The following is a 24,253-nucleotide window of genomic DNA, read 5'->3' on the forward strand; positions in this document are numbered from 1 at the left end:
TGGCCAACTTTGCCCATTTATTCTACAGAGATACAATTAGCTTTACAGGCAGTTAAGCCAGTCATCCCAAGTTCTGCCCTCTAGATCTACACAGATCAAGTCAAATTTTCCCCACCTAATAGCCCTTCTAATCTTGGAACTCACACAGCAGGCCTCCCAACAATCTTTTCTCCTTTAGTTTCTGCTATGGTTTGCAGGATGACTGGATACAGCTTCCTGAACTACACCCGCCCCTTAACACTTGACTCAAATTCCAGTTTCTTGCCCTCTTGAGATTTTAAAATCCATCTCTGCAATTTCTCAAATTCTTTTCAGCTTACAACCTCCTGTTTCCTTGTTTGTACAAGTCGCTTATATCCAAACAGTCTCTTTATGAGTTTCTACCAAACATCACTGGTTTTCAGCAGTTTGGGTCTAATATGTTTATGGCAGTTTAGCAGAAACAGCAGGAGGAATCACATGTCCCGTGCATTAGCTTCTGAAATCTCCCTCCACTCCCCTGTCTCTCTCTTCCTGACATCATCCTCACTTTCTCTGCTGAGTGAAAGCTAATTCTACTAATCTCAGAAATAAAGACCTGCTGATCCTAAGATGTGAAAGGCTCAGACTGCCTTGAAGGTAAATTATTTCAGCAGAGTCTGAAGCTTCTTTCCCTGAAACAATGAAATTTTCATTGTGTGTGTGTGTGCTGTCGCTCAATTGTGTCTGACTCTTTGTGACCTCATAGACTGTAGCCCAACAGTCTCCTCTGTCCATGGAATTTCTCCAGGAAAAATACAGGAGTGGGTTGCCATTTCCTCCTCCAGGGATCTTCCCGCCACAGGGATTGAGCCCACGTCTCCTGCATGGGCAGGTGGAATCTTTACCACCGTGTCACCTGGAAAGCCCATTACTACCCACATTACTACAAAGCATAATATTCAGTAATAATCATAATCACATCCATCTGTTAAACACTTTACAGTAACATTTTGATCTTACCTTAATCCCATGTGGTAAGTAGTGTTATTCTTTTTATACATGTGAAGAAATAGGTTTCAAAAGGTAAAGTAATTAATTTTTTAAGGAGAAATAGGCTATTATTGACAAAGCTAGCACTTTAAACTTACATTATTTTTTTAAACTCCAAAGTTAGCGCACTTGACATGTATACGAAATGTCTCCTTAAGATTCCCATATCCCTTATCATCTTGGTTGCTCTTTTCTGCATAAATTCTCTTAAAAAAAAGTATTCCTTTAGAAATATGGCCTTCTAGGACTTCCCTGGTGATCCAGTGGTTAAGAATTGACCTGCCAACGCTGGCAGCATGGGTTCAATCCCCGGTCCAGGAAGATCCCACGTGCTGTGGGGCAACTAGGCCCATGTGCCACAACCATTTAAGCCTGTGCTCTAGAGCCTCTGCTCTGCAACAAGGGGAGCCCCGCAATGAGCAGCCAGCGCACCACAATAGGGAGTAGCTCCTGCTTGCTGCAACTAGAGAAAGTCCTCACAGCAATGAAGGCTCATCACAGTCAATCATAAATCAGTAATACAAATTTTTAAAACTTTATAAAAACAAAAAAAACCCCAAATATGGCCTTCTAAATGACTACAGTCCTTGATGTATGAAAACAAGGAAGTAATCAAAGATTGTAAATGTAGCCAACATATGTGCTTGCCTGCTCATCCATTGTTTTTCATAAAAATGTAAAACAAAACAACAGAAAAGAAGACACAAAGAAAAGGGAGAATTTGCATGGTTGTATAATTTCCAGTCCATTCCTTTTTCTCTTTCATCAGGCCTATTCCATTTATTATTATTATTGTTATTTACCTGCCTGGCCTCTAAATACACTGGAGTTTGCAATCCCTACTTTTTACAGCATGGCATATTCTTGCCATCCATCTTGGACTTGATAGAGTTGTAATTCTTCTCAAAGCAACTCAATAGGCCTATTACTATAGGAATAGGTTCATGGTAACTCCTAACTCTGCTGAGGGATGAATGGGAATTACCTCAAAAAACTCTGTTTTATGAAGATAGCCTAGCTTATCAGTGTACATAGCTAACTACCCAGCTTCTACATCTAACATGGCCTTTCTATTCTCTTCTTGTCTTCACATTTCATTCAGGAAACTATATGCTGTAAGGTCATTCATGTTCTGTAGAATGCATGAGGATCATAGTATTTACATTTCAAGCGTTCTCACTTTTTCCTGTACCGCCACAGCTGACAAATGATTCCCATGTGTATGGGATTCCCATGTATATGTATACCTGTTACAATTTTTTTCAGGGGTAATCTTGTCATTCTTTTAATGTCTAAATTGAAAGAAGTCCTGCATTTTATGTAGATCATTAGGCAAGTGGTTGATTGTTCTATAGGCAAGTTAAACTTTTTTATTGTTGTTGTTCGTAGAGGCAAAGAATGCCAAGGTGACATGGAATTTCACTCAGAGGTATTACCGTGTCTCTCTTAGACAGATTATTCAAATATCCAGTGCTCCATCTTTTCCATGGTAATGCTGTGAAACAGGAGTCTAATCATTGGCTACATCCATTTAGCCAACATTAAAATACTAGCCCCAATTTTACAAATGTGAAACCTAAGGAGATTCTACTGGAATCCTCAAGGTAATTTTTCCCTTAAGGTATTTTCTAATAGTCATAGGTGTGCCAAATAGAATGGGTCAGTACATTAAGTAGTGAGCTCCATGTCAACAGAGATTTTTAATCATAGCTAGGATGGGCACAGAGAGCATATTGTACTCATTAATTAACATATAAAGTCACTTCCAACCCTGAAATTCTGTTTCTATATAAAGTAAATAATTTCAAACACTATTTTAGGTTACTTATTCCTCCTACAAATTAACTAGATGATTGGTTGAGTTCTCTGCTTCTCTTTGGTTATAAAAATCTTTGCATAGTGGAAAGCAGCACTCAAGCTTTGTGGCAAATACATCAGATGTCCTGCCCCCTAAACAGTACTCATCTATCTGTACTCATAGAAAATGCTATCATGGTTGATTTTACCTAGCTGAACATATCTATGAAGTCACAGAATGTGAATGTAACTCCTAACTGTACAACCCACAGTCAGATAACTTGGTTGTTTCTAATTTTTCTCTGTTACTGTTGCCACACATAGTGCATGCTTAAAATTTTAGTGGGAGGCTGACATAACATTAGTAAGTTAATGAAAATTGCAAGAGGGGAAATTAACATTTAAATAGATTTTGATTATTAGAGGGAAGACAGACAATCCAGCCAGTGATTTGGTTGAGCTAGGCATACAAGAGTAATTGATGGTTGTCAGTATCAGAAAAGGTTTCCCAGAGACAGAAACTGTCAAGGTAGAGGAGGAAGGAGAAAGATCTTCAGCCCTCCAACACTTTGACATAATTGTAAGAAAGACTGTGAGCATGGAAGGAAGTAGTCCTGCAGGAGAACTTGGGGCAAGTCATGTATATTCAATTCCTGTCCAGGCTAAACACCTTAGCTTGGCCTAATTCCAATGCTGTGAGTTGAACACTTAAGACGGCAGGAGATGTGAATTTTTTGCACTGCTATGGTGATTTACATACTATGGGGATGAGTCCTGCTTACTTCTTGCCCAAAGTCTCCCTAAATATCGTATAAATGAAAATCCAAGAGACTACTCCCTCCACAGTGGAAACCAAATGTAGGTTTAAGATAGTTTTGCCAACCACAGCAAGAAGATTATATTCATGAGAAATGACTGCAGAAGTAAAATTTGGCAATATTTCTGTATTATTCCCAGTGAAAACCAGCTTCCTTTAAAATCAATGAACTGAGTGTTTGAATCGAAGGCTTTCTTTTAGCGTTGTGCTCTGTTTTAAGCTATAAATAACTTATATGTTCTTAAAACCTTTGACAATTGAGTGTGTGCTATGTATCAGGCATCACACTATAGAATTATTTATATTCCATTGTAGATAAAAATCCTATTCTCATTAAAATACGGACAGCAATCTTTTTGCTCATATTAAAGGCCATTTGTAATCTGGCTTCTTAACCACATTTTGTTTATTGTCTTAAAGGCCACTTATTATTCAAAGTCTAATTCCATTTCTGCCTCTTCCTCAAAGCTATCCATGACTTCTTCAACACAGACTGTCTCCCTTCTCCTTTGGCCAGGAAACCCTCATTATCTGCAATATTTGGGCACTTCTCACCTACTGCCCAGTGCCATCTTGAGTGGTGCTAGTGTATGTTGCTGTCTGACTTTTTACGTAAATACAAATAGATTTTGTATTCTTTTTGTAGAACAAGTACAGTAAATTTGTTTCGTGTAACTCATAGTGGAAATTCAACTAAAATTCTTGTATCAAAAAAAGTGGACTCGAGACTTCCTGGAGGTCCAGTGATTAAGAATCTGCCTTGCAATGCTGGGAATGCGGGTTCAATCCCTGATCAAGGAACTAAGATCCCATGTGCTGTGGAGCAACTAAGCCAGCATGCAAGCAGCCACTGAAGCCTGCACCCTCTGGTGTCCATGCCCCAAGAACAAAGGTCCCACGTACACAACTAAGACCTGGTACAGCCAAATAAATAAATACATGTTTACAAAAAAAACTAGACTCAAATGTATGCAGAGGGTTAATACCTGCACATACGCCTTGAAATTAGAAATAATGCTTAACTTTGTTGATATTCATATTCAGGATCTAAAGCATGCTTTCCTTATATGCAGTGTAGACAGTATCACCACCCCCCACTCCCAACAGAAACTTCTTTCACTTTTTCTCTCTATTTACAAGCCACCACTTGGTTTTCTTACTGAGTTACAAACTTGTACAATAAATAAATTGTACTTTGGTTTCCTGGGACAACAAATTAGGATTTTTTTCTGCACAGGTAAATAAAAAGTGACCTACTTGGGAGGTATGCTGGGCTGTGTCTTTCCTGGGACCAACCTTTCCCAGGGCCTGAACTGAGTTTCTCCATTTTCTATCCTTATGATGAAGCATGGGGTCAACAGCTTCTGAGTTTGAAACTCTAGAGTCTAAGTGTACAGAGAAAGAATGGCTTGACCCATGCCCCAACACCTGAAGAAGGATTTTAATTGCTATCTTGGTACAAGGGTCCATTCCTGGACCAATAAAATGTGGTAAGACATGGAATGATATTTTGCTCTATTGTACTATTTCTGGGGTAATCATTTGGATAAAGGGTGATAGGAAGGAGCCATGGCCTGTAGGGAATATGCTGGACAGGTAAAGGAGCAGAGGTTTGTTAAACTCTGCATGTGCACAGAATGTATTAAGAGTTTAGGAGTCTTTTCCTATGTATTATTTCATGTGAACCTCAGGATCGTCTGGTGACATAGGCAAGACACGTACTATTGGTAACAGCTTATGCAGGAGCGTGTTAACACGCTCTTAGAAACTAAGCAACTTGTGCAAGATACACAGATCAGTACTGAGTTCTCTTTCCAGTGTCCAACAAAAGCTATCTTTCAAAGTGTTCCTGAAATCTCACCACCTTCTCAGAGTTGATGAATAGGAGAGCAACACGATCTTAGTTTGGCTTCTCTAGAAAAAACAGCATTTCCAAGGAGGTGTAATTTCAGGGAAGCAGGGATGAAAGACTTGGGATTCTCCAGTGGCTCAGATGGTAAAGAGTCTGCCTGAAGACTCTGTGGAAGACTGCAAGTTTGATCCTTGGGTCAGGAAGATCCCGTGGAGAAGGAAATGGCAATCCACTCCAGTGTTCTTGCCTGGAAAATCCCATGGCCAGAGGAGCCTGGAAGGCTACAGTCCATGAGGTTGCAGAGAGTCAGACACAACTGTTCACTTTCACCTATCACAGGAATGAAAGAAAAGGGGAGTAGGAGGGAGAAAGAGAGGAAATGTAATTTCCTGATTACAGGAAAATGCAATTCCTGAGCTAGCCACAATTTTGAAATAAGCTGAATGCTCTGTATCACAGGGCTTTTTTCAGAGGGCTTGTTTGAAGTTACTGTGTATGTTCCAGGAGCAGGGGAGGGAAAAGAATGAAAATTTATCCACTGGCTTCCTTTGCCCAGGGTCAAATTTCAGGCCCCAGGGTGTTAAGTCACCAATGTTTCCAGCTATATATGTGTGGGGACACAGCGGGTCTTTTGGGGCAGCAGAGAAGGCAAGGTCCCGTCAAGGCACACGTGAGAGTGACAAGGGGCCAGCGGCAGCCATAGAGGGAGTCTTCTTGGGCCTAAAAGGTCAGGATCCACCGTGACATGACTTTATCCAACAGAGGTGGCAAGAGACCTTAATAGACCTCGTCTCTGTGGCCTACAAGAACGCATTTAGTTCAACGGCATCTTTCTGAAAGGTCACCAGTAACAATGAGCAGCTCACTGCATGGTCTCAAATGGGGACCTACCTACTCCCTGATGAATACTCACTTCAAGAATACCACCCCTACCCAATCTTAGAATTGATCACACCCTTTTAATGCCCACACTAGTCTTCACATGAGTATGTAAAATTTAACACTATTTTTTATTCACCTTTTCCCCTCTCTTAGAGAAGATTTTTGTGAGGTTAGTGTTGATTCATTAATTCAGTAGTTTATTGAGTACCTGCTGTGTGCTGGGCATTATTTTAAGCGCCAAGGATAAAACAGCAATAAACAGAAATCTTTCTTTCAAAAGTTTACAATTTAGTGTCTGTGTCAGGAGACCAGTGAAAAACAGTAAAACAAATATTGTGTTAGATGGTGATCAATTCTTCAGAGGAGAACAAACTAAGAAAGTTGTCAAGAAGAGAAGGGGTGGGGAGTGAGAATTACAGATTTAAACTAAGGTGCCCAGGGAACTCTTCACTACATGAGTGCTTTATCACAGGAAGAGTGGGCATGGATAGTTGGCAGGAAAAGCTCCATGGAAACTAAGTCATGCTAAATGTTCTGCAGGCAGGGCAGGGAGGCCAGTGTGAACAAAGCACACCAAGTAAGCGACAGGGGGATGAGGGAGGGCAAGCAAAGTCAGAGAGGTAACATGCAGTTGCATATCTTTGGTCACTGAAATGACTTTGGCTTCTAATTGGGGAGAAATGGGGAAGCAGTGTGGCTTTAAGCTCAGATTCGATTATACTACCGGTTCAACTGGATCACATGGGCTGAGAATAGACTGTAGAAGTATAAGTGTTGAAACTGGGGCTTAAGAGGCTACTACGGTAACTCAGAAAAGAAATGTTGGTTGCCTGAACCAAGACGGTAGTTGGTTCTTTGAACCAAGAAGAGGTGGTGAGAGAGAGTGTGATTCTTTAGACAGGTTAAAGACGGACCTGGGACTTCCCTGGTGGTCCAGCTGCTAAGATCCATGCTCCCAGTGCAGGGGGCCCTGGATTTCAACCCCTGGTCAGGGAACCAGATCCTACATGCCACAACTATGAGTTCTCATGCCACAGCTAATGATGCTACACGCTGTAGTGAAGATCGTAGATCCTGCGTGCTGCGACTAAGGCCCTACACAGCCAAATAAATAAGTCAACTGGAGAAAAAGAAGAGCTGACAGGATATGTAACTAGTTATAAAGGAGACAAGAGAGAGAAAAGGATAAAAGATGACTCCAGGGTTTTGGCCTGAGCCAAGGAAACAGGAGGGAAAAAACTTAGGGGGAAGGTTAGTAGTCTGGACAGGAAATGGCTCTTAGACATCTAAGTGGAGTAGTTGACTTGACAGTAGCTTTAGGAGTCTGAAGTTCAAGGAAAAGTTCATGCTAAAAATATATATTTTGCAGCCATCACTATATCACTGAAAGCCACACAGATGGCACTGAAATCTAGGGGACTGGATAAGATCACCAAGTGAATGAACACAGAAAAGTGAAGAGGGAAAAAGACTGCCTCCTAGGCCACACCAACTTTAAGGAGTTGAAAGGAGAGGAGTAAACCAGAAAGGAGATTCAGCAAAAGTGGCCAGGCGGTAGGAGGAAAATCAGAAAGAATGTGGTTTCTGGAAACCAAGACAAGAAAGTGTTTCCAAAGGCAGCAACTAATGAACTTGGCCAAAGGTTACCCATACAGGTGTTGAGAAATGACCTTTGGGTTTAGCAGCATGGAGACCACTGGTGACCTTGAGCAGTTCAGTGCAGCAGAGAGGTGCAACTGCTCCAGTGGAAGTCCAAAAGAGAATGGAGGGGAGAGAGTGGAAGCAACAGATACAGGCCTTTGCTGCTGCTGCTGCTGCTAAGTCACTTCAGTCGTGTCCAACTCTGTGTGACCCCACAGACGGCAGCCCACCAGGCTCCTCCTTCCCTAGGATTCTCCAGGCAAGAACACTGGAGTGGGTTGCCATTTCCTTCTCCAATGCATGAAGTGAAAAGTGAGAGTGAAGTCGCTCAGTCGTGCCGGACTCCTAGCGACTCCATGGACTGCAGCCTACCAGGCTCCTTCGCCCATGGGATTTTCCAGGCAAGAGTACTGGAATGGGGTGCCATTGCCTTCTCCCACAGGCCTTTAGAGATGTGCTTTAAAAGGAAGGAGTAAAAGGGTGACAGCTGGAGGGGGAGGGAGGGTAAAGAAATGTGTATTAAGAAAGTCTGTTTATTTGCCTCTTGGAAAGAACCAGTAGAACTTACTAGCAGAACCAAGTAGGAAATGAATATTTGTGAGAAAATTCCACAAAAATATTCCAGGGAATATGTACCACTTGAACTGATGATCCACACATGGCTCCCGTAGCAATGAGGAAATGTATCGTGGAAGTTAAGGTGCTTGGGGTCAGGTCTCACGGGTCCTAACACCTTAAAGGTTTCCGATTCAAAAGGCAGAATCAAGGAGTAGCAGAGTGGAGATTCTCTACTGATGTACCAAGTAAAAATGCGGTCTGGCGCCATTTTCTGAGACATTCACTTTGTGGGCTGGTTTTGCAGAATGCTGCGGTTGTTATCATCAACATCATCTCATCATCATCAAACAGCAATTAAGTGCCTAATTTCTCCTACAACGTCATAAATTGAAACAGAGGGCCTTGTTCCCTGGGGGAGCTGGTTGTGGTGACGAGCGGGAGTAAAACCAGGCTGAAGGTCTGGTATGGGGAAAGACGGGCGTGAGGTAGAGGCAGACGACTCTTTGCAAACCATCCTGCCCTAGTTCCTGATTCCACCACACCCCCCCGCACCCCCCACCCTTACTCAAAGCGCTGGAGTGGGTGACTTTCCTCTCTACTTCTTCCTCCTTTGCGCTCTGTGCCCCCTACTTCTCCTTTTGCTGTTCTCTCTTGGCTCAAGGGTGGTTCCGAATATCTACCCCGATCACTACCTGCCCCCCACCCACCGCCTGTAGGCGCACTGGAAGCCGACTGAGATCCCTGAAACTCCAGTCGGGCCGGAGCCGGTGCTGTGAGCATGTGCGAGCAAGCCCGGGGGACCGGAGCGGATTCGGAAAACCGGACCCAGGTCGCTACCCTAAGCGCCGCTCCAGAGCTCGGTGGCCGCAGGGCCAGTCGGCTCTCCCAGGAGCGGTGCCCCTGCGCCCAGGGCGCAGCGGCTGCGCCCTGCCCTCCGGGCGGGGGCTAGCCGGCCGCGTGTGCCTCGCTGCTTGACGCGAGGACGAGCCAATCAGGGCCAGCGGCCCGGGCTGCCATGTGACAGGCGAGGCGGCTCCTTTCCCCAACGCGGCCAGAGGGAGGAGAGAACCGGGGCTCGCCGCGAGCCTTCGACAGCAGCGGCCGCGGAGGACGCGGCAGCAGCGGCGGCGGCGGCACAGGCTCGGACCAGCAGCGCGCGCATCCCCTGGCGCCCTGCGCGGTGGAGAGCTCGGCGGGCCGCGGGAGCCCAGGACGAGAGTGGACAAAGCAAGATGGCAGGAATCTTAGCCTGGTTTTGGAACGAGAGGTTTTGGCTCCCGCACAATGTCACCTGGGCGGACCTGAAGAACACGGAGGAAGCCACCTTCCCGCAGGCTGAGGACCTCTATCTCGCCTTCCCCTTGGCCTTCTGCATGTTAATGGTACGGCTCATCTTCGAGAGGTAAGGAGAGCTGGAGCGCTCCTCCCCCCAACGCACACCCTCGCGCGCGCACACACACACACAAACAAACACACACACCCGCACATCCTTGCGCGCACACGCACACTCGCGTGCTCTGTGGCGCACGCACCCGCGCCCCAGCGCTAGCGCTCACGCCTCCCAACCTTTGTGTTCTGGAAGGGGTTGCTGACCCCTTAGCACTGTTGAGGTTCTGGGAGCCGGAGAGGGTCTGGCTGGCCTCCGAATTTCCTCCGGGGCGCCGGAGAGGGCCTGGGGAGCATTGGGGTAGCCCCCCGCACCCCGGACCCGCGCTCTCCTCCTCGCGGAGAGGGCGGGCGAACAAAGGTGAGCAACGGCTGGCCGCGGGACACGCTGCACTCCGCCGGGATTGTCCCTCTTTGCCGGGTGATCACGGCGCGCTGCCGGGAGAGGCTTCCACGACGAGCCTTGTTGCCACTCACCTGACAGCCAGAAACGTTACGGACGCGCGGCCGGGAGGACGGAGGAACCGTGCACACTTCCAAATCCTTTCACCCTGGCCCACGGATTGCCCGGACTGGGCTTCGGAAATTTCTCCAGGGACTCTGGCTTCTGGCAGCTGTTTGGTTTCCATCAGTGACACTGAGTATCAGACCACAGTGCTGGGAAATAGGTGACAATAGTTTGTAGGTTTCCAGGACTCCGGGCCATTAGCGATTTCTTTAAAAGAGGACGGGACGGGTGCACAGCCTGCAAAAGGGTATTATTAAATTGATAGATGTTTCCTATGAGTAACCATAAACTTTGATACCAGAACACAAATAGTTTTAAAGAATTGCCATATTATTGTTGGTATAATAACCGGATTTGGTTGGCAATTTAAAGAATTGCCATATTATTGTTTGTATAATAACCGGATTTTGGTTGGGTAACCTTTGTGTCATAAACAAACTTGTGTTACTTATTGAATTAATCTTAGGTATCAGATTAGATTTTGCCTGCCATGCATTCTCCGGGGTGCTATTGAAACAAAACCGGGACAGCAGAACACGCTTCGTTTTCTCAACCGAAAACCTTACCTACCCTTTCTCTCCCTTCCCCCGCCCTCCATTCATCAGTACATGCTGAACTCAGATCACTGAGTATAGACTCCACTTCTCCCTTAGACTTCCTTTCTCCTCTCCTGTCCCCAACTCATCTTGGTCTTGTTTCTTAAGCTTTTGCTCTGTTTTTTTTTTTTGTTTGTTTGTTTTGTTTTGTTTTTGTTTTTGGTATTTCTCTTTGTCCTAAGCCACTCTTGAGTGGCACAAATGGCAGAATTTGTCTTTTGTGTCATTTGTTGCTGGAAATGGCAACAGACAGTACTTCATGGGAACAATAAGTATCTTTTGTTTAAGGAAGGTGTATTTTTCAATGGGCATTATTGTTGCTTGAGAACTAAATCAGCTATTTCACCTGCAGAGATTAACATGCACAGAGGAACAGACTTAAAGAGCTGTTTCAAATGATGGGACTCTAGCACAGATGCCCTCTTTGATCCCATCCTGCGCTGAGACTTACAGTGAGAAAGTGGGTGTGTTTGCAGGGTTAGAGTTGCTTGTAGAGCAGATGTTTACTGATAGAAAATGGGAACTCATATCTGAACTTGCAGTCTCTCCAAAAAGAGCCTGTGGGGAGCAGCCAGTTGCTCTGTGACCTCACATAGTAGGGACTCCATACAGTTGCTGAATGACGTCTGATCAATCCTGGCTGATAAATCCTGGCCACACTCACTTTTAGCTGGCTAATGCATTGAAAGAGATGTATAGCATTATGTTTTGAAAAACAAGCATGTCAGCTATTGACCTGTATGCAGAAAGCTGATTCCAGGCTGTTCCTTTGGTTGGAAGAAATACATTTGTTAGAGAATGGAGATAGCTTTGTACTTCGCCTTTTTCTGCCTTTTTTAAAAATAAAAGTTACTTTCATAGTTGAAACTGGAATTTCATTTTTCCTCTTCCTGAACATCTTTTTCTTCCTTTGCACAATCCCATGACTTACAGTTTACACAAGGGGGTCAGCTGCCTTCAACTGTTAGTCACAGCAGATGTCCTCATATTGATATGTAGAGACTTGGTGAGTTTCTTGCAGGCCCTTGATCCAAATAAAAGTGATTTAGTAGCCTATAGGAAAAGTGAAAGTTTGTGATTAATACTCAATATAGTAATCCAGGATGGCCCATATACCACAAGATGCTACTGACTTTTGGAATGGTGTCTACTTTGCTTTTTCCTATAGTAGTGACAACTCTGTCTTTAACCATTTGGGACACTCTCACTTTTCTGATAATCCAAGGGTATAATTGTATCCAGAATTTCAAGTACTGCATGTTTCTCGTCTTCTCAAACCTAAGGGACACATTTTGGCATCCAACCTGTGGCCTGCTTTTCAGCACCCATCAAAGACCTGAATCAGTATAACTGAACTAGCCAATACTGTTGGCATTGACACAGCTCACTTTTGGTACCCTTACAACACACTGGGCAGGTTTCTTTTTCTTTTGCAGTTTTCTGTAATATATAACACGATTTAAAGAAGCTGGTTGGAAATCTTTTTATAAAATGATTTGTAATAGGAAATAATTCCCCTAGGATTCTGTTCCTTTTAGGCTGTTATCATTTATTTCAAAGCTGAGAACATAGCTATGAAATAACTGATTATCCAAGACCTTAATTTCTATTAAATGGGAGCCTTCAGTACTCTTGTTGAGACTAAAATTGTGAATTTGGATTCATTCTCCTCAGTCTTACTTATTTCTCTCTATAAAGAGAAACACTAAAGAATGAATTGAATTGGCCTTTGCCCAGCTGAGCAGTCCTATCTTTTTAATTTCACCCCCGCTGGTGGGTTGTTGGCAGTGAAGGCACGAGTGGCCAGAACAATGCCATGTTATAGCACCATATGGATAACAGTGTGAATACCTGGCATGGTTGGTCAAAAATGGAGCAGTCTAAATTCAGTGACTTCTGCCTGAGTCTGTGAATGGCCCAAAGCTTGGTGGTTTCTAGCATGGCCTTAGATATTACCTGCTTAACTGAGTAAAATATCTGTTGTTTACTGAGAAAACCTAGAAGTTTCTTGTAGAATGAAAATTGTAGTCTATATGGTCATGTTGTTGGCTTGTTGACAAGGAACAAAATATTATTTAATAACATAGCATCATTTATTTGATGAATTTTCTTGATTTAATACTTGTTTAGGCTCAATAAGCCATTCTCTGGAATTATAATAAATGCTTCTTCTAAACTCTTTAAAAAAATATGTGCTGCTATGGTATTCATAAATGTAGGATTAAAATGTTGCTGAATTTCTGTTCAGAAATAAAGACATTTTGTGTTATAAAAGGTAATGCTAATGCATTTTCTTCCTTGTGGGTTTAGAGAGACACAGAAAGTACTTATTGAGAATCAGAATATTTGCATTCTAGTCAAACTTACCTCACACTGGGGTGGCCACCTAATTTCTGTGTCCCTTATTTTTTCTTTTGTGCAGTGAAGTTGATGGCCTTTGTAATCCAAGGTTGCTTGCACTTTCTCAGTTATCTGATTCCTCCTATAGGAATGCTATAATATTTGAAGCTTACTAATTGTTATCTCTTGAAACTTTAAGGCAGGCTAAACATTATTTTTTTGCAGGTAGTAATAAGTCATCTAAGAATAAAGAGTTTTTTTCATACAAACAAATATCCTAGCTAATGGTTTTGTTTCTTATATTTTTAAATTATGGGTTGAGTTAAAGGAATCATTTGGGCTGTTATCACTTGTGCTCCAAAAAGCTATACTATTTCAGAATAACCAACAAAGAATATTCTCCAGAGAAAGCAATTGCTCTCTTTCCTTAGAACTTTTTTAGCTAGATCCTAGAGCCAAAGGATATGATGGCTGGATGGTATCACTGACTCAGTGGACGTGAGTTTGAGCAAACACTGGGAGATAGTGAAGGACAGGGAAGCCTGGTGTGCTGTAGTCCATGGGGTTGCAGAGTCAGACACGATTTAGCAGCTGAACAACAAAGAGTAGGCCTGATACCTCTTGTGATGGCTGGGTAAGAAATGAGCAACTCACTCATGTCAGGTTGGTTTTCCAAGTGCTAAGCTACATGAGAACTGTCATTCTTCAGAGGCTGACATCAGAGGTGTCAAATAATGACCTATTGCCCCCAAACCCTCAAAGAACAACAGGTCTCAGCTGTATCAGAGAGAATGTCTGGCCAGTGGGTTAGTTTTTCTTATGGGTTTGCTTAATATCTTGGTCTTGTCAATAGCCTTGGGTGAGATCACAGAGGAGAAGAGAGGAGAGGAGAGAGAGAAAAATGAATGGGGCTGTATTCTTGATGGTTAGAGGGGAAAGGGTAGGTATGAGTGAATGTAAGGAAAAAGTGGGATGCCAGGTGAGTTTCATAACTGAAGGATATTCCCATAATGTACCTTAATAATGAAAACACTGATATCTTCAGATTTATTTTAGAAGCGTGGAGTGTGCAATGGAATGAAGCTCTACGTACCCTCAAAATCCATAGGTGGCCATCTTTAGTCATAAGTTGCAAGTGTCAAGGTGATGATGGTAGGAGGTGGCAACTTTGGGAGGTGACTAGGTCATGAGGGTGGAATCTTCATGTGTGTATGGGATTAGTGCCTTCATAAAAAAACAGGCTCCAGAGAGCTCCCCCACCCCTTCCATCATGAAAGTGAAAGTGAATTCACTCAGTCATGTCCAACTCTTTGTGACCCCATGGACTGTAGCCCACCAGACTCCTTAGTCTGTGGAATTTTCCAGGCAAGAGTACTGGAGTGGGTTGCCATTTCCTTCTCCAGGGGATCTTCCCAGCCCAGGGATTGAACCCGGGTCTCCCGCATTGCAGGTGGACTCTTTACTATCTGAGCCACCAGGGAAGCCCCCTTCATGAGGACACAGTGAAAAGATGGCTGTCTGTGAAGCAGGAAGGATGACTTCACCAGACACCAGGTCTGCTGGCACTCTGATCTTAGACTTCCAGTCTCTAGAACGAGGAGAGAGAAATTTCTTTTGCCATTTAATGATATAGTCTCAATATTTGCCATGTCATTAAACTTATTCAAAAGTATTTTCAATGACTACATTATTCTATGCTGTGAATATACTATAATTCATTTAACCAGTCCCTATATTATGGCAACCCACTCCAGTATTCTTGCCTGGAGAATCCCATGGATGGAGGAGCCTGGTAGGCTGCAGTCCATGGCGTCGCAAAGAGTCGGACACGACTGAGCGACTTCACTTTCACTTTCTATATTATTGTTGGATATTTAGGCTGTTTCCAGTTGATGTGTATAAATCTTTCAATTACTGATAACTTCCTAAAGAATGTTTCCTAGAAGTGGTACTTCTAAGACTAAAGATAAATGTTTTAGTGTTCTTGATAGATACAAATCACCAAATTGGTGTCAGGAAAGATTATATTCATTTGTATTTTCTTATCAGCATGCATATTATTATTATTTGAAGAAAATTTTTTTCTTTGAAAATTGAAGAGATGTTATTCTTGTATATGAGTGTGTTTTATGTTACTCATGATGAACTTTCCCCAAATATTTGTTCAGTTCAGTTCAATCGTTCAGTTGTGTCCTATTCTTTGTAACCCCATGGACTGTAGCACACCAGGCTTCCCTGTCCATCACCAACTCCAGGGGCTTATTCAAACTCATGTCCAAGGAGTTGGTGATGCCATCCAACCATCTCATCCTCTGTTGTCCCCTTCTTCTCCCACCTTCAATCTTTCCCAGCATCAGTGTCTTTTCCAATGAGTCAGTTCTTCACATGAGGTGGCCAAAATATTGGAGTTGCAGCTTCAGCATCAGTCCTTCCAATGAACACCCAGGATTGATCTCCTTTAGGGTGGACTGTTTGGATCTCCTTGCAGTCCAAGAGACTCTCAAGAGTCTTCTCCAACACCACACATCAATTCTTCAACACTCAGCTTTCTTTACAGTCCAACTCTCACATCCATACATGACTACTGGAAAAACCATAGCTTTGACTAGACGGACCTTTGTTGGCAAAGTAATGTCTTTGCTTTTTAATATGCTGTCTAGGTTGGTCATAACTTTCCTCCCAGTCATCATCTGCAGTGATTTTGGAGCCCCCAAAAATAAAGTCAGCCACTGTTTCCATTGTTTCCCCGTCTATTTGCCATGAAGTGATGGGATGCAATGATCTTAGTTTTCTGAATGTTGTTTCAAGCCAACATTTTCACTCTCCTTTTTCACTTTCATCAAAAGGCTCTTTAGTTCTTCGCTTTCTGCCATAAGGGTGGTGTCATCTGCATATCTGAAGTTATTCATATTTCTCCCGGCAATCTTGATTCCAGCTTGTGCTTCATCCAGCCCAACATTTCGCATGTGTGCTCTGCATATAAGTTAAATAAACAGGGTGACAAAATACAGCCTTGACATACTCCTTTCCTGATTTGGAACCAGTCTGTTGTTTCACGTCCAGTTCTAACTGTTGCTTCTTGACCTGCATACGGATTTCTTAGGAGGCAGATAAGGTGGTCGATGGTCTGATACTCCCATCTATTTCATAATTTTCCACAGTTTGTTGTGATCCATACAATCAAAGGCTTTGGCATAGTCAATAAAGCAGAAGTAGATGTTTTTCTGGAACTCTCTTGCTTTTTCAGTGATCCAACGGATGTTGGCAATTTGATTTCTGGCTCCTCTGCCTTTTCTAAATCCAGCTTGAACATCTGGAAGTTCTCAGTTCACATACTGTTGAAGCCTGGCTTGGAGAGTTTTGAGCATTACTTTGCTAGTGTGTGAGATGAGTGCAATTGTGCAGTAGTGTGAACATTGTTTGGCATTGCCTTTCTTTGGCTTTAAGTTGGAAACTGACCTTTTCCAGTCCTGTGGCCACTGCTGAGTTTTCCAAATTTGCTGTCATATTGAATGCAGCACTTTCACAGCATCATCTTATAGGATTTGAAATAGCTCAACTGGAATTCCATCACCTCCACTAGCTTTGTTTGTCCATAGTGATGCTTTCTAAGGTCCGCTTGACTTCATATTCCAGGATGTCTGGCTCTAGGTGAGTGAGAGGTCTTTTTTGTATAGTTCTTCTGTGTATTCTTGCCCCCTCTTCTTAATATCTTCTTCTTCTGTTAGGTTCATACCATTTCTGTCCTTTATTGAGTCCATCTTTGCATGAAATGTCTCTTGGTATCTCTAATTTTCTTGAAGAGATCTCTAGTCTTTCCCATTCTATTGTTTTCCTGTATTTCTTTGCATTGATCACTGAGGAAGGCTCACTTGTATTTCACTTTCTGTGAATTCATGTGTGTTTTTCTACTGGGATAAACATCCTAACGTTTTGGGTAGGAAATGGTGGCCTTCGGATTTTTTAAAAATCAGAATGGTCTTGTATTGATCTGTTTCTCCAGTCATGTGTTTATACTCATTTCTTTCTGCTTACTGACTCTCTCCTACAACCTAAGTCATCATCATAAGGAAGGAAGTTTCTCAAATTCTAGATATTGGAAGGAATGCATGCAAAAGAATGAAGTAGATAATATCCTGAGTTTAGTAAGGAGGATGAGACAGAGAGAAAGGGGTTGGAAGAAGTTTCAGGGGTTAAGAATGAATGGGTTTTTATAAAGGAAGACTCAGAGATTGAGCCTAAACACCTTTATATTTTTTCTCTGAATTTTGGATAAAAGCAAATTATTAGCTGAGTCATCAGGAAAATGCAAATCAATACCACAATGAGATATCATCCTACACCCATTAGGATGGCTACTATTAAAAAACAAAACAGGAAAGAAAAAACGTGTTGGTCATCATGTGGAGTAATTGAACCCTGTGTCTTCTTGGTGAGAGTGTGAAATGGTACAGCCACTGTGGAAAGCAATATGGAGGTTCCTCAGAAAATTAAAAATAGAATTAGTATGCGATCCAGCAGTTCCACTTCTGGTATATGCCTGAAAGAATTGAAATGTGAGTCTCAAATGTTTGCAAACCCGTGAGCATAGCAATATTATTCACAATAGCTAAAAGCTAGGAGCAACTCAGGTGTCTGACAGGTGAATGGATAAACAAAATGTGGTCTATTTTAACACATTACGACATGGATGAACTGGAAGACATTATACTAAGTGAAATAGGTTAGTCACAGAAAGACAGACACTATAAGATTGCACTTATATGAGGTACCTGAAGAGTCAGATGCATAATCACAGAAGGCAGAATGGTGATTGCCAGGGGCCGGAGGGGAGTTATTGTTTCATGGGTACAGAGTTTCAGTTTTGAAGTAAGATTTCTGTAGATAGATGATGGTGATGATGGTGGCAAAATGCTAATATAAAGATAGTTCACTGACTAAAAGGAAAAGTCATTTACTAGAAATACCTGGTTTCATTTTCTAGACTCGACAGTTTTCTATTTAGGAATAAACATCACTTCCATAAGGGGTGATGGAAGGAAGGTTGACGGCCAGAGAGCACTCAAGTATCCTGGACCTTTTTGGAAGGCCCTCCAGCCAAACACCTTGCTTCAGTCCATTTGTTGGCATGTCCAGAAAAGGAGAGCAAAATGTCTTTGGGAAAAGCACACTGTACATTTTCAGAGGATCCCTAGGACTAAAGTAGAGGCCTTCTACTTTACGCTCTCTCACTTCATGCTCCGTTGAAAGCAAACCAGTGTGATAGGATGAATTGCTAGTAAGGCAGGCGGCCGAGGCCAGAGATACTTCCTCTGGTAGGAAGCTTTTGCAGTGGGAGAAGAGCAGATCTGACCTTTCTCCCTAGTTTCCGATTTAACTTCACACCCTTTTTGTAAGCAAATGTTTTTAGACACTTGTAAATTTGAACATGGTTTTGCTTAAATGCTATCTACTACAGGGCAGGTTGCAAGCAAGGATTGTTGCAAGCAGTTGATTGCGAGCAGCGGCAGGTACATATTACTGAAAAGTAGTTTTCAAAGTTTATATTAATGTTCGATCATTGTACAAAATACTGCTTTCCATCATTCATTTATGAGAGTATTTGGGGCAGGTTTTGTTGTTTTTCAAGAGAACTTTCTCTTCCTCACTGCTAGCCTTCAAAATGAACTTCTTGTAGACCACTCCTGCTTCCTATTCCTGCTTTTGCTTTTGTTACCTCAAAATTGGATTGTGCGGGTTGTTTTTGGCAGGTGTGGGGTTGGAGATACCCAAATGGTTTTCCATTGCAGGGAAGATGCAGTCCATAGCGAACTAGGAATCACATTTGTGACTTGCCGATGTCTGTATAAATGTCACATGTTATGGTTGAGGTTTTCTGGTTTCAAAGCTGTTGTTGCTGTCCTGAAGTTGTGATTGTGATTCTTTCCTTCCTCTCTTCCTTTTTTTCCCCTATTCTTTCCTTTCTTCATTTATTTTTGCCTTTTATTTTTTCTCTTTCCTTTCCTTCCCTTCCGTTCCATTTTTTCGCCTTTCTTCCTTCCTCTCTCCATTCCGAGCTTCCTTCCTTCTATCCTTTCCCTCTCTTTCTACTTTTCTCTGTCTCTCTCTCCCCCTCTCCGCTTTCCTTCCTTCTGCTGCTCATTGCTGCTGTTGTTTAGTCACTAAGTCTGACTGTTTTGTGACCGCATAGACTGTAGCCTACCAGGCTCCTCTGTCCATGGGATTTCCCAGGCAAGAGTACTGGAGGGGCTTGCCATTTCTTTCTCCGGGGATCTTCGCGACCCAGGGATTGAACCCACATCTTTTGTGTTGGCAGGTGGGTTCTTTACCAAGTGAGCCATTGGGCAAGTTCCCCTCATTGCTACAAATCCTTTTAAAAGACAGGCCAGTTTAGTTTAGACAGCAGAGGAGCAACATAGAGTTAAGAATAGGGGAGAGAAACAGAACCATCTAGAATCTTGTCTAGGGACACGGTTTGGCAAGTGTCAGAGTAGAAGCTGCCAGCTAGTCTGAGTGGCTCTGTAGATTTTTGTCTTAATAGATCACCATTTCAAAGCAAAATAAAGTGACTTGGTGCTTTAACCAGAGTGGCAGTTTTGGACACAATAGCTTGACTGAAGGAAAACTGAGAACCAGTCACTTAGGCATGCTGGAGATTAAGAGAATATAAGGGCTTTGTCCGTCAGTGGGAGTATGGATATCTTTGAGTGCATAGGTATACTCCAGAGTGATACTGCATTTAAATTCTGTTACTGTTGTATACACTTATAGGACTTAATTAGAAATGTATATTCCTCACGAGGATTAACAGGAAAATGGATAGGATATCAGAAAGAATGTGGAACTCGGGTTTAAATTCAAACACTGCCTCTTCTCAGTTATTCAGTAGTGGACAGAATGCCCTGAAATTTGGTCTTCTCGCTTGTAAATTGGGGAGTGTGCCTACTTTGTGATATTGGAAGACTGTCTGTGAAAATGTAGTTAAGGAGGACTCAGCTGGTTCTTAAAAATATACATTGTGTAAAAAATAATTGATAACATAGTACACTACAGTATTTACTATGAGAAGAAATAATGTTCTGTAATGTGATTTCATGTGTTGGATGTACCTGTGGGGAGATGGTGTGGCTTACAGAGGCAGTGGAACCTGTTTATGTATGTGATCCTGGAACTGAAGGATTTACTGGTTCTGTTGAAGAGTAAATATTTAGCGTTTTAAACAGGCATCGAAGCTTCAGTCTCTTCAACACAATGCCTATTTAGGGAGGAGAATGCATCTTAACCTTTTATTTTCTAAGGTTAATAGTGGATTGTAGGTCAGGGACTTGCTTGTACTGGGTGGCAGAAGACTATTTCTAACGGTGGGATTTGAGATGGGTGATGTGCAGCTGCGTACGACTTACAGCTTAAAGTGTTCTCAGAGGGCTCTGCCTTGAGAGAAAGCCCAGGAAGCTGGACTTCCACTGGATGGAGTTTTCTCTGGACACTGCCTTTCAGTGGACGGATGCCTTATGCAAATATCCCAGTCTATCTCCAACTGCCCCATCTGGCCCCATGGTCATTTTTTTATTGCATGTGGTCTCCAGGGGAAACTGGCTAGGTATTCAACCAACGGCAATGGCAAACATCAGATTCACCATTTATATTGATTTAAGACCTAGGCTGAATTCTGGCCATGCCACCTATGTTGCTGCCACAGATCTAGGAGCAAATAGCTTAATCTCTTTATACTCAGTTTCCATTTGAAACTCTTAGGGTTGTGAAGATTAAATAAGATAAAGCATGCATGCGTTGTGTTTAGGGCAGTACCTAGTTCATGGAGGTGGTAAGTATTTGTTCTTTGGGTTTATTGAAGGTGCATGCACACACGTACACACACATGTACACTCTCACACACACAAACACACAGTTGCTTTCTATTTGCTGGAACCCTGGTTTCCAGAAATGAGACTTTACTGTGAGGTGTCTGAAACTCTTTACTGGCATTATCTTTATGTCATGAATGAGGATGTCAGACTGCATTCTTGCTTTCACAGGCTGGGGTTGCTGGTGTAGTCCTTTGACTTACTTTTCCTAGTCCTCCTGTTTCTCTCTTTTTCGCCTCCAAGGAGCATTCTGATTCTTCCAGGTGTAGTTGGCTTGAAGATAATCCCAGCCTCTTAGTGAAGAGCTGGGTCTTATGCACCTCACACATGTTTGTCATGCACTTTGCTGAGATATGTTACTATTCATACAGCTCAGAAATACTTTTTCTTTTTTTCCTAATAAGAGCCTTCTAGAGAAAGGAAAGCCTGGGGAATGACCTTTATTGATTTCTTTCAGAATTGTAACTCTCGTGGATTATCCTAATTTTATCTTTAAGAAGGCAGAAATTCATTCTCGGGTCTTTGGGATCATGCTTGTGAAGATGCACACGTTCAAAGTTAGCTAACATACTAAATATACGTATTTTTTCCTTAAGAGAAACAAATCTACACCCCCAAATTTGAACTTCCTTTGGTATGAAGGTGGCAAACCTAGACCTACCAAATTAGTTCAGGAGGGATTTGAGCCTCGTTTCTACTACAGGCACTTCCCCAGCTCTGCATAGCATAAACCTTTCATTCTTAAATGCACGATTTGCCCTGTAAATAGTTTAACAAGCCTGTTAAATTCTTTAAGGCACTGATAGAGGGCATCTTAAGATGAGCAATGTAACATTGGTGGTGGGCCGTCTTTTTTTTTTAAGTAATTAATTTTTTAATCAAAGGATAATTGTTTTACAGAATTTTGTTGTTTTCTGTCAAACCTCAACATGAGTCAGCCATAGGTATACATGTATCCCCTCCCTTTTGAACCTCCCTCCCCATCTCCCTTCCCATCCCACCCCTCTAGGTTGATACAAAGCCCCTGTTTGAGTTTCCTGAGCCATACAACAAATTCCCGTTGGCTATCTATTTTACATATGGTAATGTAAGTTTGCATGTTACTCTCTCCATACATCTCACCCTCTCCTCCCCTGTCTTTTGAATGAGGAAGTAAGGCAAAGAGGAAACTACAGTGCTCTAGAATGACAAATTATCAAAAACTGCCTCAATTTTAATTCAGTAATAGTTTAACAGTGTCATTGACTAGAAAAAAAATGAGAAACTCATTCATTAAAAAGTAGTTGAGTCAATCATGTGTTGCACACCAGTGTGGCACCAAAGTCGGGGGAGGGGTGTTTGGGGTGGGAGAGGTCCACCCTGGGTGGCAGCAGTAAGGGGCTGTATTACCTACCAACAGGTTTAAAAGAAAACAATAAAATTGACTAAAAGTTGGTCTGCTTTTTCTTGGCACCACGTAAAGCCAATCCTAAACATAGAATTGATGGAGTGAAAAATTACCCCCCTCACCTGAGCACACTCTTCCTACCACCCCTCCCCCTACTTCTTAGAATACCACTTCCAGATGCTGTTTTAGGGCACAGATGTTCTGAAAACCACAATTTGAGAAATGCTGGGAAAGCCAGCAATCGCCACCTCCCATTTTCTGCATCAGGACACCAAAGCCTATAGGAATAAATGAAGTAACTTGCCCTGCACCACCCACCCAGGTCTAGGTCCTGGGACAGTGTGGCTGCTATGGGATGCTCACAAGGCCATTGTAGGATGATGCCCCCAAGCCCACTTTTTCTGGAGCTATTCCAGGAAACGCCTCAGCCCAGGAAAAACTGGACCTGAAAATCAGGTTGGTCACACCACCTGACTGTTTGCTCTGTTACACCTAAGTTGGTCTGGTCACCGGCCAGGGGTGTTTCTATTGATACAACAAAAACGGCTACTCTGCCTCTCCCTGCGGGTGAATGAGGCTGGTTGTGGGAAGAAGCATCTGGGTGATTTGAGATGTGTTGCCTGCCCCACTGTCAAGGTACCACATTTCATGGCTTAAAAAAAAGAAGATGTGATTGAAGGGGCCCTCATTAAACGTGGGTTGGAGCTCCTGAGAGCAGAGCTCACTCTGCAGACAGCCGGGACCCCTTCTTAGTGTGCTAATTGCTCCTGAGCTCATTTGTTCCGTGTTACTGAAACCATGCACCCAGTTTTACTTTCCTCCCACTTTCACCCTAGTGCCTGTGAAGCACCCACACTTAAGTGGCTGCTTGCAGAATTTGCAAAGGAACTGGGGAAGAGAGCAAAAATAGATATACAGGTGGTGGTTGTCAACCAGCAGTTATTTCTAAGGAGTGCTCGGGCAATCTAGTGGTTTTCTGTGTGTGCATTTTTTGTTCATGGTTTTATTGAGTTTTACAAAGTATAAAACTTTCTTTTGGTATTGGTAGGTACCTGGGGTTTACTTGAAAGTGCCGGGCTCCTGAAATAAACACTGCAGTGAACTATATCTTAGAGTCAGATGAGGGAAGTGTTAGGAAACTCCAGTGCTCTGACCTTGCCTCCCTTAGAGGCAGGCTCTTGTCTTGGGTCTCTAAGCAAGCAGGAGTCTTGCCACAGTCAGTCCCTGTGCTGTGGCCCGAGCCTCCCAGCCTGCCACACGTTGGCATAGAGTCAGGCTGTAGACGATTGGGTAGAGGACAGCTCGTTGTCATTTTAAAACCAGGGTGTGTCACTTCTTTAATTGCTGGCTCCCTTTCACTTAGTAATTCCATGTCCTCTGGTTACTTCTCTGTCCTGCTCACACGCTCCTCTGCCTCAAATTGAAGGTAGCCTGAATCACCTGCTTGGCTGACTCCCTCATTTTTTGGTCCTGAGCTTTGGTTACCAGGATCTCTGTTATAACTCACATTTCCCAGGATACAATAGTGAGTTTGAGGCAGATTCACTTAAAAAGGATGGTTAATAAGAGCAATCACCTCCCCTTGTACTAACTTTAATTTTTTGGTGTCTTTA

At 42.8% G+C, this 24,253-nt stretch overlaps 1 protein-coding gene across 3 annotated transcripts in view; it reads left to right on the forward strand.

The window, feature by feature from the left end:
• Positions 1–9,468: 9,468 nt before the first annotated feature.
• The window catches only part of CERS6 (ceramide synthase 6), a 354,269-nt gene continuing 339,484 nt past the window's right edge, over positions 9,469–24,253 (forward strand). For 2 of the 3 annotated variants that reach the window (XM_070357931.1, XM_070357951.1), the window contains exon 1: positions 9,469–9,960. In XM_070357931.1, coding sequence (XP_070214032.1) covers positions 9,791–9,960 — 170 coding nt within the window. In that variant the 5' untranslated portion in view covers positions 9,469–9,790. The remainder of the gene's footprint in view (positions 9,961–24,253) is intronic. The other variant, XM_070357941.1, reaches the window with a different exon arrangement.

Source organism: Bos mutus, chromosome 2 (genome assembly GCF_027580195.1).
Source record: "Bos mutus isolate GX-2022 chromosome 2, NWIPB_WYAK_1.1, whole genome shotgun sequence".
Lineage (NCBI taxonomy): Eukaryota > Metazoa > Chordata > Mammalia > Artiodactyla > Bovidae > Bos > Bos mutus.